Source organism: Aspergillus alliaceus, assembly GCF_009176365.1.
Source record: "Aspergillus alliaceus strain CBS 536.65 unplaced genomic scaffold BDW43scaffold_101, whole genome shotgun sequence".
NCBI lineage: Eukaryota > Fungi > Ascomycota > Eurotiomycetes > Eurotiales > Aspergillaceae > Aspergillus > Aspergillus alliaceus.
Window position 1 is genome coordinate 11,146 of NW_022474784.1, and position 12,617 is coordinate 23,762.

Below are 12,617 nucleotides of genomic sequence, written 5' to 3' on the forward strand. Positions count from 1 at the left end.
TCCTGCAGGAAAAATTTCCCTGATTGATAGAAAGAGAGTCGTGGGTCTAGACTTGTCGAACTGACGAGAATCATCGCCTAACGCTATCTTAGCGTGGTGGGTAAAAAGCGACCCGCGGATCATCCCGGGAATCAAGACGTCATGGATACCATTGGACAATGGGCTTGAATTGAGGACGAACTGTTCCAACGTTTCCAAGCAGGTTCTGTGTCTTTCTGATGCGGTTGGCTGCGTTGTGACACCAATAGTCTCAATTCCATCATTCCATCGGACGAGCCCCGCGCCCGAGTCATGGCCAAGGCAGAAAAAATGATACCCCTCCTTTGAGGCATCCATCACCTGCTTTTTCCCTTCCCTGGTGTCGCAACACCGAAAAGCCCAGAATGTTCTTTTTTCACTTTTACCTGCTTCAACATCCGTTCCATGGCCCAATCACCCAGATCTTCGGTCATTCACTATGCTGCTTGGGTGCCAAACGATTACCCGCCGGAAGTTTCAGGATCGCTTTTCCATTGGTTTGCAAAAACATATAGAATATAGAGTTCTTCAGCCTTTCACATCCCTTGGTCCGATAAATCCAGATGTACATCTCCTCAACTACCTAACCACAAACTGTATATGTCAACTTTAATTTGCATTCTTCTTCTTTGACAGTGGATAGACTCACAATTAGATTCTTTCTTCAACTTCGGTAGAAATCCCAAACTCTCAAAACGTCGAATCCATGACGGTCTTTCTCGTTTCACTGTAAGTGTTCTCTTTCGAGTTCTCTCTTTGTTTCACTGGCATTCTAACTGGTCTTAATAGGTTTCTCCCCTATACCATTGACTTCCGTGCCACAGAATACAGGCATCGACGGAAATCATCCACCAGCTACTCGCATTCAGATGACCGGATTGTAGGCCGTCTCGCTGAGACCCGACGGAAACGCCACTCGAGAGGTTACAGTTTATCTCTCACCCCTGGCGCTACGACGGAAGATGAGAAGATCTTTAAGCCCTACATCTCGCGTGCTGCAGGCGAGATCCCTTCCGCGGATGACCCCTACGGCCCTGGCCCCAGTGAACCTCGTGTCATTTCTTGGGGTCAGAGCCGTAAATTTAATCAACCTCGTTCCAAGGCTACGGGTCCTCCTGCGCCATCGATTCTAAGCCGTCCAAACCTAGCAGACGAAGATGACCAGCCATTATACCTTGATGGGGTACTGCTGACCCCAGATTCAGAAGAGGATCCTGGAAGTCCGCGCGCGTTACTCTGTGATCATGATTGGGTTGTGAAAGCAGCAGAACAGGGTAATGGTGGTTTACGCAACGCTGTCAATGCTGCTGAAAGAGCAGGAATCCTGTCAGACAAAATGTGGGTAGGCACACTGGGTATGCCGACCGATTCACTCAAAGATGAAACACGCGCTAGCATCGCAGAGACACTCGAGGATGACTATAATTCCCTCACGGTCTTCGTCGGCGATGATGAGTTTGAAGGGCACTATTCGCATTTTTGCCGTGCTGTCCTTTGGCCAGCTTTTCATTATCAAATGCAAGAAAGCCCCCGACACACCCAATACGACGACTACTCCTGGAAGCAGTATGTGAAAGTGAATGAAGCGTTTGCAAACACCATCGCAGCGTGTTGGCGCCCCGGTGATAGTATTTGGATCCACGACTATCATCTTCTGCTCCTGCCATCAATGCTCCGAGAAAAGCTGCCAAAGGCAGAAATTGGCTTCTTCATGCATGCCGCCTTCCCCTCTTCTGAAATTTTTAGGTGTCTCAATGCACGAGGCGCTTTACTCAGCGGTCTTCTGGGCGCTGATCTTGTGTCTTTCCAAACAGAGGAGTACTGCTACCATTTTCTTCAATCGTGTAGCAGGTTGCTCAGTTTAGAAGTGTCCGTCGACGGGGTTCAACTTCCACAACGCTTTGTCCACGTGAAACGTTCGTCTATTGGGATTGACATCCAAGCGCTCGATGAGCTGCGTCAGACAGCCGAGGTAAAGGATTGGATTACCAACATAATCTCCAGATATAGTGGGAAACGTTTGATCGTCGCTCGAGATAGGCTTGATGCTCCTGGTGGTATCAAACAAAAGCTTTTAGCTTATGAGCTGTTCCTGAAGAGATATCCGAAATGGAGAGACAATGTATGTTTGAGCTGAACCATCCCCTTTGTCCTAGGCTCTATATGCTAATTAACCCAGGTTGTCCTTGTTCAAGTCGCTTCGGCGTCGGAGTTGCCTGAATTAGAGGCGCAAGTCTCGAAGATTGCTATGAGAATAAATTCAGCGTATTCGACACTGACGCACCAACCTCTTGTACTCTTGAGACAAGACATCAGTTATTCGCAGTTTTTGGCTTTAATGAGCGTGGCTGATATCTTCATGGTAACCAGTCTGAGGGAGGGCATGAACCTTACAAGTCACGATTACATCCACTGTCAAGATGGAAAAATTACTTCGCAGCACCACGGATCTCTCATTCTTAGTGAATTCACAGGAAGCGCTTCCATATTCAGTGGCCATGGTCTGCTTGTCAATCCATGGGACTACAGAGAGGTTGCAGATACGATTTACAAGGCACTGGAGATGTCGCCAGATCAGAAACAGCATAACTGGGAGTATCTGCTTGAGAAAAAGGCACCATACACGGCCATCGCCTGGTACAATTCGTTTCAGACAGCTCTTCACAAAGCACACAGCACGCAGTTATCCCGCGAGCTGAGTCAAGTCTCGTCCCTACCGGTACGCACCTTGCAAGAAGCATATGAAAAATCCCACTTACGGCTATTCTTTCTCGAGGATGATGGAGTTTTTCAATGCGATGACTCAAAGCTATCCATTACTTTGGTCTCTCTCCTGGACCGTCTGCTTCTTGATCCTAAGAACATGGTTTACGTGACCAGTAACAAAAGCCCAGAACAGCTTGAATCGAGCCTTGAAGGAGTCTCCACTCGGGTGGGACTCGTCGCCGAAAACGGCTGCTTCGTACGCGGTATTGGAGAAACTCAATGGAAGGCGTTGGTAGACATGGCAAGAGCCAAAGACTGGAGGAACGGGATCCGCAAAGTGATTCAGTACTACCAGGAGAGGACCGAAGGGAGCCAGTTGGAAGAGCGACGCTGCATACTAAGCTTTTTGTATAACAATGCTCAAGACCCCGAAATCGCTGCCCGACAGGCCTCCGATCTTGCTGATCAAATCAATGGTACGCGTGGTAGCGAAGCCATCCGCATTGTACTTACAGATGGTGCAGTGAGCGTTGAACCTTTGGATATAACAAAAGCAAAAGCTGCCGAGTTCATCATGGACCAGTTAGGCCCACTTCCAGACTTCCTATTCGTGGCGGGCGGCTCCCGCGGCGATGAAGCTTTGTTCCGATGGGCAAACCGCTTACAGTCCAGTGGCATGATCCCAAGTGTTACCACACTCACCGTCGGCGAGCATGCCACCGAGGCCAAAGCCGTACTCCCCAGCGACATGAGTGTGGCAAATGTTGTAAACACTCTGTGTTCCCCAATAACAAACGGTGGCTATGACTATCCTGACGAGAAGGGGTGCAATGGGATGAACGGGGTCAACGGGGTCAACGGGGTCAACGGACTTAAATGAGTCAACGGAATCAACGGGGTCAACGGAGATATTCACGCTGCTTGAACAGACTCTCAGCCCGCACTCGACCAACATTATCGCCCAAGACCTTATTTTCGGTTTCACTTGGAGCACACGTAGTTTCAAGATTCTCATCATTTTCCTTAATTTGTCTAAATTTGTCTAAATTTGTCTAAATTTGGCTATTTCCTAAGATAAACGATTTCTGGAGGGATATAATGGTAATGTGTGTCTAGAAGAAAATGCATTTTTATTCTTACTCAATAGGTTGCCAGTCAAGGTAAAGAAGAATAAGAAGAATAAAACATTGGATATCGGATATCAACACAGAGTAGCCGTGTCAAGAACAATATTTTTGCTCCCAAGGAATATCATGTAGCATACACAAGGTAACCGTCGAGTAGTCTGTTTAGGTCTCAACCGTAGAAGCATAGCATATACCACACACCGGCTAAATATTTTCCTTGCACATGACAACGCAATTCGTAGCATGAAGCACAAGGACCAAAAAAGTAAAAAGGTAAAGGAAACAGCCGTAGAATAATAATACCAATAAATTCCAACCTCACGCCCAATTATTGCGAGCTTATTCGACGAAAATAGGGTAGGAAGACCGCAGATGTAGAGGTATCCCGGAAAAAGAGTGTCGATTGGATGATAACGAATGATAAAAGGAGGGAAGTAGGAAAGCACGAGAAGCGCCAAGAGTGAGCAGATGCATGACAATATTAAAACTCTACCAAGATCCCAGAACACGGTAGGTGAATCCCACAGGACGTAAACATGATACGAAATCTTGTGGAACGAAAGGAAAAGACACATTACTCATGACAAAGATATCGTATGCACTCGAGTCATCCGCAATCTCAACAGGCAAGAGAACAAAGTTTTATACATCGGTCTGGGAGGGTTCAAATGAAGCTTGGTGAAACAAGCAACATTAGCCACCAACGTCGGTGTTCCGAGACTCATCTTTCGAAGAGGGGCCGTTGCCACTGGAAACGAGGGTCGGTGCTACTCGTCTCTTCTTTGGCGGTTGTACTTGTGGAACGGAACTCTGATCCTTAATTTCTTCTTTTTCGGACTCACTAGCTCTCTTGCCTAGGACACTGTTGCTGACGGTGCTTGTCCCACTTTGGGAGGCGGCCGACATGGGTGTCTGCGGCGGCGTATTCAGTGGTAGAGTTGGCGGTTGTGATGAATGCGTTGCTGTCACTAGCGGCACAGACCCGAGTGTTGGTGTAGGATTGTTGACAACAGACCCCGTGGTTTGCTGCGCAGCAGTAGACTGTGTAGCAATCGAAGATACAGAGTTTGACCGCGCAGGGCTTGCCGGAGGAACCGGCGCCATTGGAGTTGTGTTGCCTGGAGCGATGGCCGGGCTTGGTTTCGCCGAGTTTGCTGTGTGACCCATGGACCCAGACGTCCCAGTCTGGTGAGCAGTTGATATAGGAGCAGTATAAGGTTGACCCAACTCTCCCGGTGCAAACGAGAGGGTAGAACAGAAACCATCCGACGAACTCATGATCAATGTCAAGCCGTCATTCGACCTAATAGCTGTTAAGACATGATGCTGTCGGGGCAAGAGAATAAGCTTACCATGTCAAATCAGTAAATGTGGCAAAATGTAAATTGCTGACTACACATATCGGGGTTTGTTGCTGAGTATCATAAACCAAGACAGAGTCCTGAGTAGCCACGGCGTATACGATTCGATATGGCAGGGAGAAAACAGGCATTGGCCCTGGAGTGGTGGAAGGGCTCTCATCTTTCGAAATTTGATTGGGCTTTTCGTCAGTGGTATGTGCCGATGACGGAGGCTCCATAGGAGAACGGTCAGTTGTTGAATTTACTACCGGGTCAGGTAAAGAGGCAAATGTCTCCTCCCCAGAAGAGGTATCCAAAGTGATATGACGAGCAGGCTGAGGAGCCTGTCGCAAGGTATAAAAGATTGGAGAGCATTTCACTGCAACGGATGGCTTTTTATGGCCAGGAAGATGGGAGATTGGAGGTTTGTTGAAACCTGCGCGAGTGTAAACGTAGACGGTATTGATGATCTCGTCCGTAGTCTTGGTGGGATCTGTCGCAGACGCATGCGAAGTTTTGTATTGGCCCGCGGGCGTAAACAGCAAGCTGCCATCGGGAGCAAAAGTCAATCGTCTGAAGAAGGAGGTGAAAGTCTCGTTGGCATAGATGTTAGCATTTTTGACGCCCAGACCACCTAGGAGCCCCGGTGACGGTACTTCCAGGGGTTTGACCGCAGGTAGCGGTAGGGACGGTGCCGGGGACGCAGAGCGACGAATCGATGGAGAGGAGCCGAATGAGGACCGGCGGCTATGTGATACAGGTGGAGGATCCATTGGCAGGTTAGCCATAGGCGTGCCCGGAGTCGACGGCGCTGGGGACGTGATTGCAGCTGAAGTGTTGGCAGGCGGCTGAGATCGAACAGAAGTATCCTGGGGGGCCGGGCTGCTAGACGAGATGCGCTTGGCTGGTAGATCCATCTTCAGAAATTTGCCGTGAGAGGTAAGGGTGAACTGGCCATCCTTCGTCTTCAAACTATAGATATGCACAGAGCGGTCCGATGATTGAGTAGCAACGAATTCGTTGAGGGGATCCCAAGCTACTCCTTGAACATAATGCGAATGCTCCGCGATCTGGCGCACCATTTGTCCTAAGAGATCAAGAATCAGCATCCAGGGCCTGAAAAATACGAAATCATATGAAACCAACCTGTTTGGGCATTATATATCCGCGCGATGTTATCCATACTCCCCGTGATGATGAATACGCCATCTGGAGACCAAGCTAGGTCATATATCTCAGCTCCAGATGAGCGGCACATATGCTTCACCCTCCATGTCTCTTTATCGTCCGACCGATCCTCTCCCAGTGGAGCCTGGGTTTGCAGCTCTGACGGTACCCAGAGAAGCACATTACCGTCGTCCCCGGCAGATGCCAGCATCTCGCCTAGATGAGACGTTAGATACCACTGGGAAACTTTCCCCGCGTGAAGGATTGATAGCCGCACCTTTTGGACTAAACCGAACGACATTGACGGCTTGTGTGTGTTTGACCAGGGTGCTCAGATAGGACACCTTTCGTTCTTCGCCTGTCGATTCTACTCTCCATAGCTGTGTGGTAGTCTCTGTCAGAAATGGTGGCAATGATCACAAGAAGGGGGTCACGAGGGGAAAGGTAAGGTGAGGGGACCGTACGCGGACATTGTTGTCACTATAGAGCCCATACAGATTAGCATGCCGATCCTCAAGAGACATTAATCGAATATATAATCATACTTTCCGGCAGTCGCCAGACGACCTTTGCCATTGGGGTCGAAATGAACCGAGTAGATTGGGGCATTATCGTTGTGCCATGCGATGAGCAACGGGGTAGCCTTCATGGTGAGCACGGAAGCTCAATGGGCTCCCCAGGGACTGACTAATGGTGACCAAGGTTTATCTTGTTTAAGTCGGGGCTTAACAGGGAAGAGCGATGTTGCGTTAAAATGAAAGATGGGGGTGGAGTTGTTGCAGGACGGTGCGGGAGGAGAGAGTAGAGTAGTAGTGGTTGATCAGGGAGCCGTGGAACAAGAGAAGGGAAATCAGATCGGAGGAAGTTGGCCGACGAACCGCCACACAAGTTGAGGGAGTAGTTTGGAGGAGGGTTTATTTCATAAGGGAGGAACTACCCGAGATATTAGCACAACAACCAAGAGGTTTCAAAGAAGGGAAACAAGTTGGTCACGAAGTGAAGTTCGTCATTTCCCGTGTCGGACTTTCTTTCGTGTCTCGAACGCGCCCGAACAAATGAACAACGGCGTGACCGTCAGCATTTCATCCATTCTACTATAGTTCTATTTCTCTGTCTTTACTTTTTAGTATACATAACTATAGCCAATATCTTTATGAAATCCATAACATTCATTTCTTTCTTTCTCTTATGTGCCATCCTTGGCTATCATATATGTCATATCATATATATCAATCTCAAATGCTCTCAAGAATGCGCCTTCATCTTCTAAACCATGTAGGTATTGGGTAATAACGAGAAACAATAACAACAAAAAAGTAGTAATAATACAAAAGAGCGAACCCCTTTCAGAACACTCATGAAACCCGTCAAGTGTCGATTTTTTTTGTAAATTTAATTTATGTGACCCATTTGCCCACCGTCTCTCCAAACCAGCTCACGGCTTTCTCTCGTCGTTTCTGCCGCGCGTCATCATGCGTCTTCAAAAATGGAGATGCTTCTTGCGCGTATATCTTCTGTTGCTCTAATTGTGCATAGTGGGCTCGGATCTCCAGCTCGCGTTCATGTGGGGTGAGCTGTTCCAGTGGTTTGGATGGCTTGAACCCGGACGGAATAGCTTCGCCACCAGGGATTTCCAGGGAGCCCGTGGTACTCTCAGCTTTCTGCTGTTGGGATCGAGCCTTAGGGTTGAAGAGGGATGTAAGAGGCGGTGGTTCCTGGCCAGCCGCTCGGGCCTCTTCAACTTGCTTCTCATAATCCAGCATCTCGTGGTAGAGTTTGTCCGCATGCATCTGAATCCGTTCCTCTCTCTCGTCATCCGAATCGAATGAGGATGCGTAGCCCAGGGCCTGGAGAAATTTCTGTCCATGTATAAGCAATTGCCTAAGCAGCGACCGCAACGAAAGCAGAAAGGGGTCAATGAAATAATCTTCGCTTACAGCTTGCGTAGTAAAGCACCGAGAGAACTTCCCATTTTCTTCAGAACACAGAGTCATACGAGACATAATTCGTTTCCGCAAGTTACCGTTTTGGAAGCACAGTGTCAGATCCTCATGTTCCAATGCGCAATTTTCCATTGCTGCACGGTGTACGGTATCGTTGCGCGACTTGAATTTCTCGATCACCCGGGAAGCACCCTTCGCCTCGGTGCCTTCGTCATTAGGTGGCTTGTAGGTCTTCCAGAGATGGGCATAGCGGCCGTCGGGGAAAAGAGAGGCGGAGGGAACGGACGGTTTCGAGGAATCAGCAGCTTCGCTTGCAGCTGATTGTTGCGACGATTGAGCCTGTTGGTTTACTGTTTTGGGAGGATCCTGTGCGGCTGTAGGGACATATTTCTTTGGAGCTTCATGTTCGAGGTATTCTCGGAGACCGGGGTCGAGCCTCTTGACCGGGTCTTCCTGATTCGAGTTACCCCAAAACCAACCCATGGATGCGATAAGTTCTAGATATCTGAGCGAGAGGTAGTGACGTCCGATCGCTGTTGGCGTCAATCAATTTTCTAGAACTGATAGCGAAAAGAATATGCGGAGCAGAACTTACTTGGTGATCGACTTTCTTGGGGCGGAGCAGAAGCCACCAAACCGTTTTGGGCCGAATGGCAATAAATCATCATTACTTTCTTTTACTTCTTCTATGCTTCACGCTTTTCCTTGCAGGTTCAGAAATTCCATACTCATGATATGCTCATTCAATTATTGCTATATTCGAGGTCTACTTCTCGCACCTGGTACCTGAAAACTACTCTAATGCCTCAATACATGGCTTTGAAGTGGATATATATATTTATTTCATCATATGACTTTCTTGTACTTAGATTGTCCAATTCTATCTTTGCCTGTACCTCACGGACTCCCCGAGAAGAGAACTAGGTATTACACTGAAAGAGACTAATATAAAACATCTCAACTAACCACTAGAGAAGTACTGGAACAAGGACTTGAGGTCCCTACTCCTACTCCTACTCCATATAGTTGATGCCAAGCGTCAAGGCCACGCCTTTCCCGAAGAAGAAACCACCAAACTATTCCATTTCGGTAACTCAGCATCCCCGAAAGTATGATGCATAACACGCCCCATCATTGATTTCGGCGCAACACCTCCTTGGAAACAAACAGCGTGAGATTGCGCGTTGAGCTCGGCAAGGCGCCGCTTCTCAATCATGGCTTCCAGTACGGCCCCCTTAATGTAGTCATAGTGTTTTGTATCCAAACTAACGAGAGCTGCAGATCGAGAGGAGCGGCTGCAAATGCGGCAGCGCGGTGCAGGGTACGCGCCTCTCTTACCCCGCGACCGATCGGACAGGATAATAAATAACTAATGCTGCATTTTATGGATTAGAACACGCAGGATCAAGGAAGTGAACTTTGGATTCTCCTTTGGCCTCGCCCCCGCGACCGAAGAGGCCGCACCGCAACCCGCCGATGTTGACACTACGATTGAACCTCACGCACCACCATCGGTACCTTCAGCTTCGGAGAATACACAAGCTCCTCTGTTATTGCCGGAAATACAACCCCCATCATCAAAAAAGCATGTACCTCTACAACGAACTCCAGGCGGGGCGCGTAATTCACTTCCCGAACGGCCGTCAACATTCGACATACCGGACGATGATGCGCTAGACCTCGGGCGAAGCGGTAAGAGAAGAAAGATCGGTGCGTGCATAGGACAATACCATGGGCATACAAAGTCATCTAATGTCGTCATAGAGCCCCCTACTCGGACTTCACCAACATCCGCCGATCAAGAAATTGCGCAACATGAAAAACGAGATTCGCCGGACCTTCAGAATGGCACCGAACAAACCAGCCCTGTTCTCAGTGAACCTAAAGAACTACGCGACGAATCCCCAGCCATTCCAAATCCTGCAGATACACCTCAAACGGAGCAGATACTTCAAGAAACGCTGGATTCAACTACTGCGATGGTGCCGGATAACCCCGCACCCGAGGCGCCACCCCTGGCGGACGAGCATCCAGATCGTAGCGATGCGAACCAGAAGTCTCCGGAAGCCCAAAGAGAACCACCCGAAGCAGACAGAACACCTGTACTCGAAGACACTGCAAAGGGTAAGCACAAACAACGGGGGTCTAGTGCCGATCAGCGCCGGTCCCAGAGAGTTGAGGGACTGGAGACTGCCAACGACAGCATTCAAACACTAGCGCCACAAGAGCCACCGTCGGAGGTGAATCGTGACCAAATTACGGAAGCAGAGTCTCCAAGATCCCAGCCTGAGAAACGACCGAGAGACAGACCTCGAACATCAACGCAATCATCCCCAGCCACAGATGGGGGAAGTGCACACAGTGAGGCTGCCTCGACCGAAAGCGTGCGAGGCGAGAGCATATCTACCCAGCAACAGACAACGGAAAGACCTCGAGGAAGAAAAGCAAAGCAACCTATGGCAGTTCCCATTGCGAGTGAAACATCAAACGGCCAGCCTCTGGACGAGGATAACGCGCCGGAGGAAGGCGATACTGATTCCCATGAAAGTAGCCGCCAGCTGCGTCAAAAGTCATCGGAACTGAATCATGAACCAAAGCAAGTCGGACGTCCAGGCAAGAAATCTTCCGAGCAACTGGAGAGTGTAGAAGCATCTAAACCAGCCGGCGAGAAAAAGGGGCGGAGAAAGAGGTCGGAGCCCGAGCAGCAACCTGAACCTGGACTAGAGAAAGAATCTGAAGCTCCAAAGGAGCCGGAACCAATTGGCAAGAAGAAAAGACGAAGACGCAGGTCAGAGCAGGAGCCAGAACCGCAGCTGGAGTCTGAGCCTGACGCCCAGCGTGAGCCTGAAGCTCCAAAGGAATCCAATCCAATTGCCAAGAGGCGGACACGGAGAAAAAGACCCGACCAAGAACGAGAACCCGAACCCGAAGTTTCAAAGGTACCAGAACCACTCGAGAAGAGGAAACGGAGGAAAAGGTCATCACTGGAGCCAGAACCAGAGCCAGAACCGGAGGCTGAGCTCGAACCTGGGGTTTCAAAGGAGCAAAACCATGCTGCCGGGAAGAGGAAACAGGGCAAGAGGTCAGCACAGAAGCAGGAGAGTGAATCAGAGGCTGAACCAGAACCTGGACCTGAGACTTCAAAGGAACCAGAGCCACCTCTCGAGAAGAGGAAACGGAGGAAGAGGTCAGCGCAGGAGCAGGAGCCAGAGAGTGAGCCCGAACCCGAGACTCCAAAGGAGCAAAAAGCAGCTAGTGAGAAGAGAAGGCGAAGAAGGTTGGAACAGGAGCCAGAGCCAGAGCCTGAACCCGAGCGGCCACCTGATGCTCCAAGAGAGCCAAAGCCAACTTCAGTCTCCAAACGTGGTCGTGGCCGACCATCACTATCTAATAAGCCTCCTGAAGAAACCCAGCCAGAGGAAGATCCTACGGTTCGGAATGAACATGGGGAGGAGGCTCCTCGCAGCGCAAGAAGGAAGGCCAGACAACCTCGTGGGGAAACAGTCCCCGTGACCGTGCATCGCCTCGCCAATGCCGCTTCTCTTGGAGGCTATTCCCAACCCTCCGAGCTATCAGACGAGGAAGAAGAGTCCGCCGATGAGCTCTCCACGAGACGGAAGACCAAACTCCCTAGTAGGGGAGGCGTGAATGTCGCCGATGTACTTAGTCAGATCTGCCGAGAAACACTGGAGAAGACGCTTACAACTCTCAAGAACGGAATTTCTAACGAGAACAATGCAGCACGGCGCTCGGAATGGACTACCAAGAAGAAAGCAGTAGAAGCATTTGGCACGGAGCTCGAAGGACGGCTTCTTGAGCTAAGTGAAATGCTCGACAGTAACTTCATGTTGGGTGTAAGTCTGAAAAAGGCTAAGCGGGAAATGCTGGATATGCGCAGCCGGCTGTATCAACTACGAAAACAAAGAGAGGGGGTGGCATTGCAGATGGATGCCGTTCGAAGGAAGCATTCGGAGGAGGAAAATGCAAGTCTGGTAAGTCGGTCTACGCAACGATGCCCTTGGTGACCCTGTAGCTAACACTGTGTAAGGCCCGCTCCAATATCAACCATTCCCTACACAGCCTAAATCTAGCGCTTGAACGAGGCCAGAACCGACCTGCAGGCGACTCGGACGAGGAAGGTTCGTCCGATCCGTTGTTGACTGTCGGGCTCGAGTTCATGCTCCGAAGCGTTGCGGAGAACGTGAGCTCCCGCGCCCCTGGGGCTCAGGGGGGGCTCTTGAGCCAAATTAAGGCGTTTAATGCGCAGCTTGAAGCTGCCGCACGAACCCTTGAAAGTTGATTTTTGATTCTTCTTC

The 12,617-nt window shown here is 49.7% G+C and overlaps 4 protein-coding genes across 4 annotated transcripts; 2 read left to right on the top strand and 2 right to left on the bottom strand.

Annotated features, from left to right (window-relative positions):
- Nucleotides 1-724: 724 nt before the first annotated feature.
- BDW43DRAFT_304879 (trehalose-6-phosphate synthase) lies at nt 725-4,385 on the top strand (the record flags this gene model as incomplete). Its single annotated transcript, XM_032045690.1, has 4 exons — nt 725-747; nt 808-2,140; nt 2,198-3,568; nt 4,356-4,385. 4 exons carry the CDS (start codon nt 725-727, stop codon nt 4,383-4,385), a joined length of 2,757 nt encoding a protein of 918 aa, XP_031893915.1.
- Nucleotides 4,386-4,544: 159 nt separating this feature from the next.
- BDW43DRAFT_317157 (putative chromatin assembly factor 1 subunit B) lies at nt 4,545-7,007 on the bottom strand (the record flags this gene model as incomplete). Its single annotated transcript, XM_032048469.1, has 6 exons — nt 4,545-5,154; nt 5,204-6,278; nt 6,338-6,574; nt 6,636-6,738; nt 6,823-6,838; nt 6,904-7,007. The coding sequence occupies 6 exons, from the start codon at nt 7,005-7,007 to the stop codon at nt 4,545-4,547; spliced, it is 2,145 nt and encodes a 714-aa protein (XP_031893916.1).
- Nucleotides 7,008-7,520: 513 nt separating this feature from the next.
- Nucleotides 7,521-8,845, bottom strand: BDW43DRAFT_21097 (uncharacterized protein). Its single transcript, XM_032039254.1, has 2 exons — nt 8,296-8,845; nt 7,521-8,217 (listed from the first exon to the last, which is right to left on the bottom strand). Exons 1-2 carry the CDS (start codon nt 8,782-8,784, stop codon nt 7,756-7,758), a joined length of 951 nt encoding a protein of 316 aa, XP_031893917.1. The 5' UTR covers nt 8,785-8,845; the 3' UTR covers nt 7,521-7,755.
- Nucleotides 8,846-10,280: 1,435 nt separating this feature from the next.
- BDW43DRAFT_304882 (uncharacterized protein) lies at nt 10,281-12,552 on the top strand (the record flags this gene model as incomplete). Its single annotated transcript, XM_032045691.1, has 9 exons — nt 10,281-10,425; nt 10,645-10,908; nt 10,963-11,514; nt 11,551-11,556; nt 11,596-11,667; nt 11,707-11,960; nt 11,994-12,077; nt 12,120-12,297; nt 12,410-12,552. The coding sequence occupies 9 exons, from the start codon at nt 10,281-10,283 to the stop codon at nt 12,550-12,552; spliced, it is 1,698 nt and encodes a 565-aa protein (XP_031893918.1).
- Nucleotides 12,553-12,617: the final 65 nt, after the last annotated feature.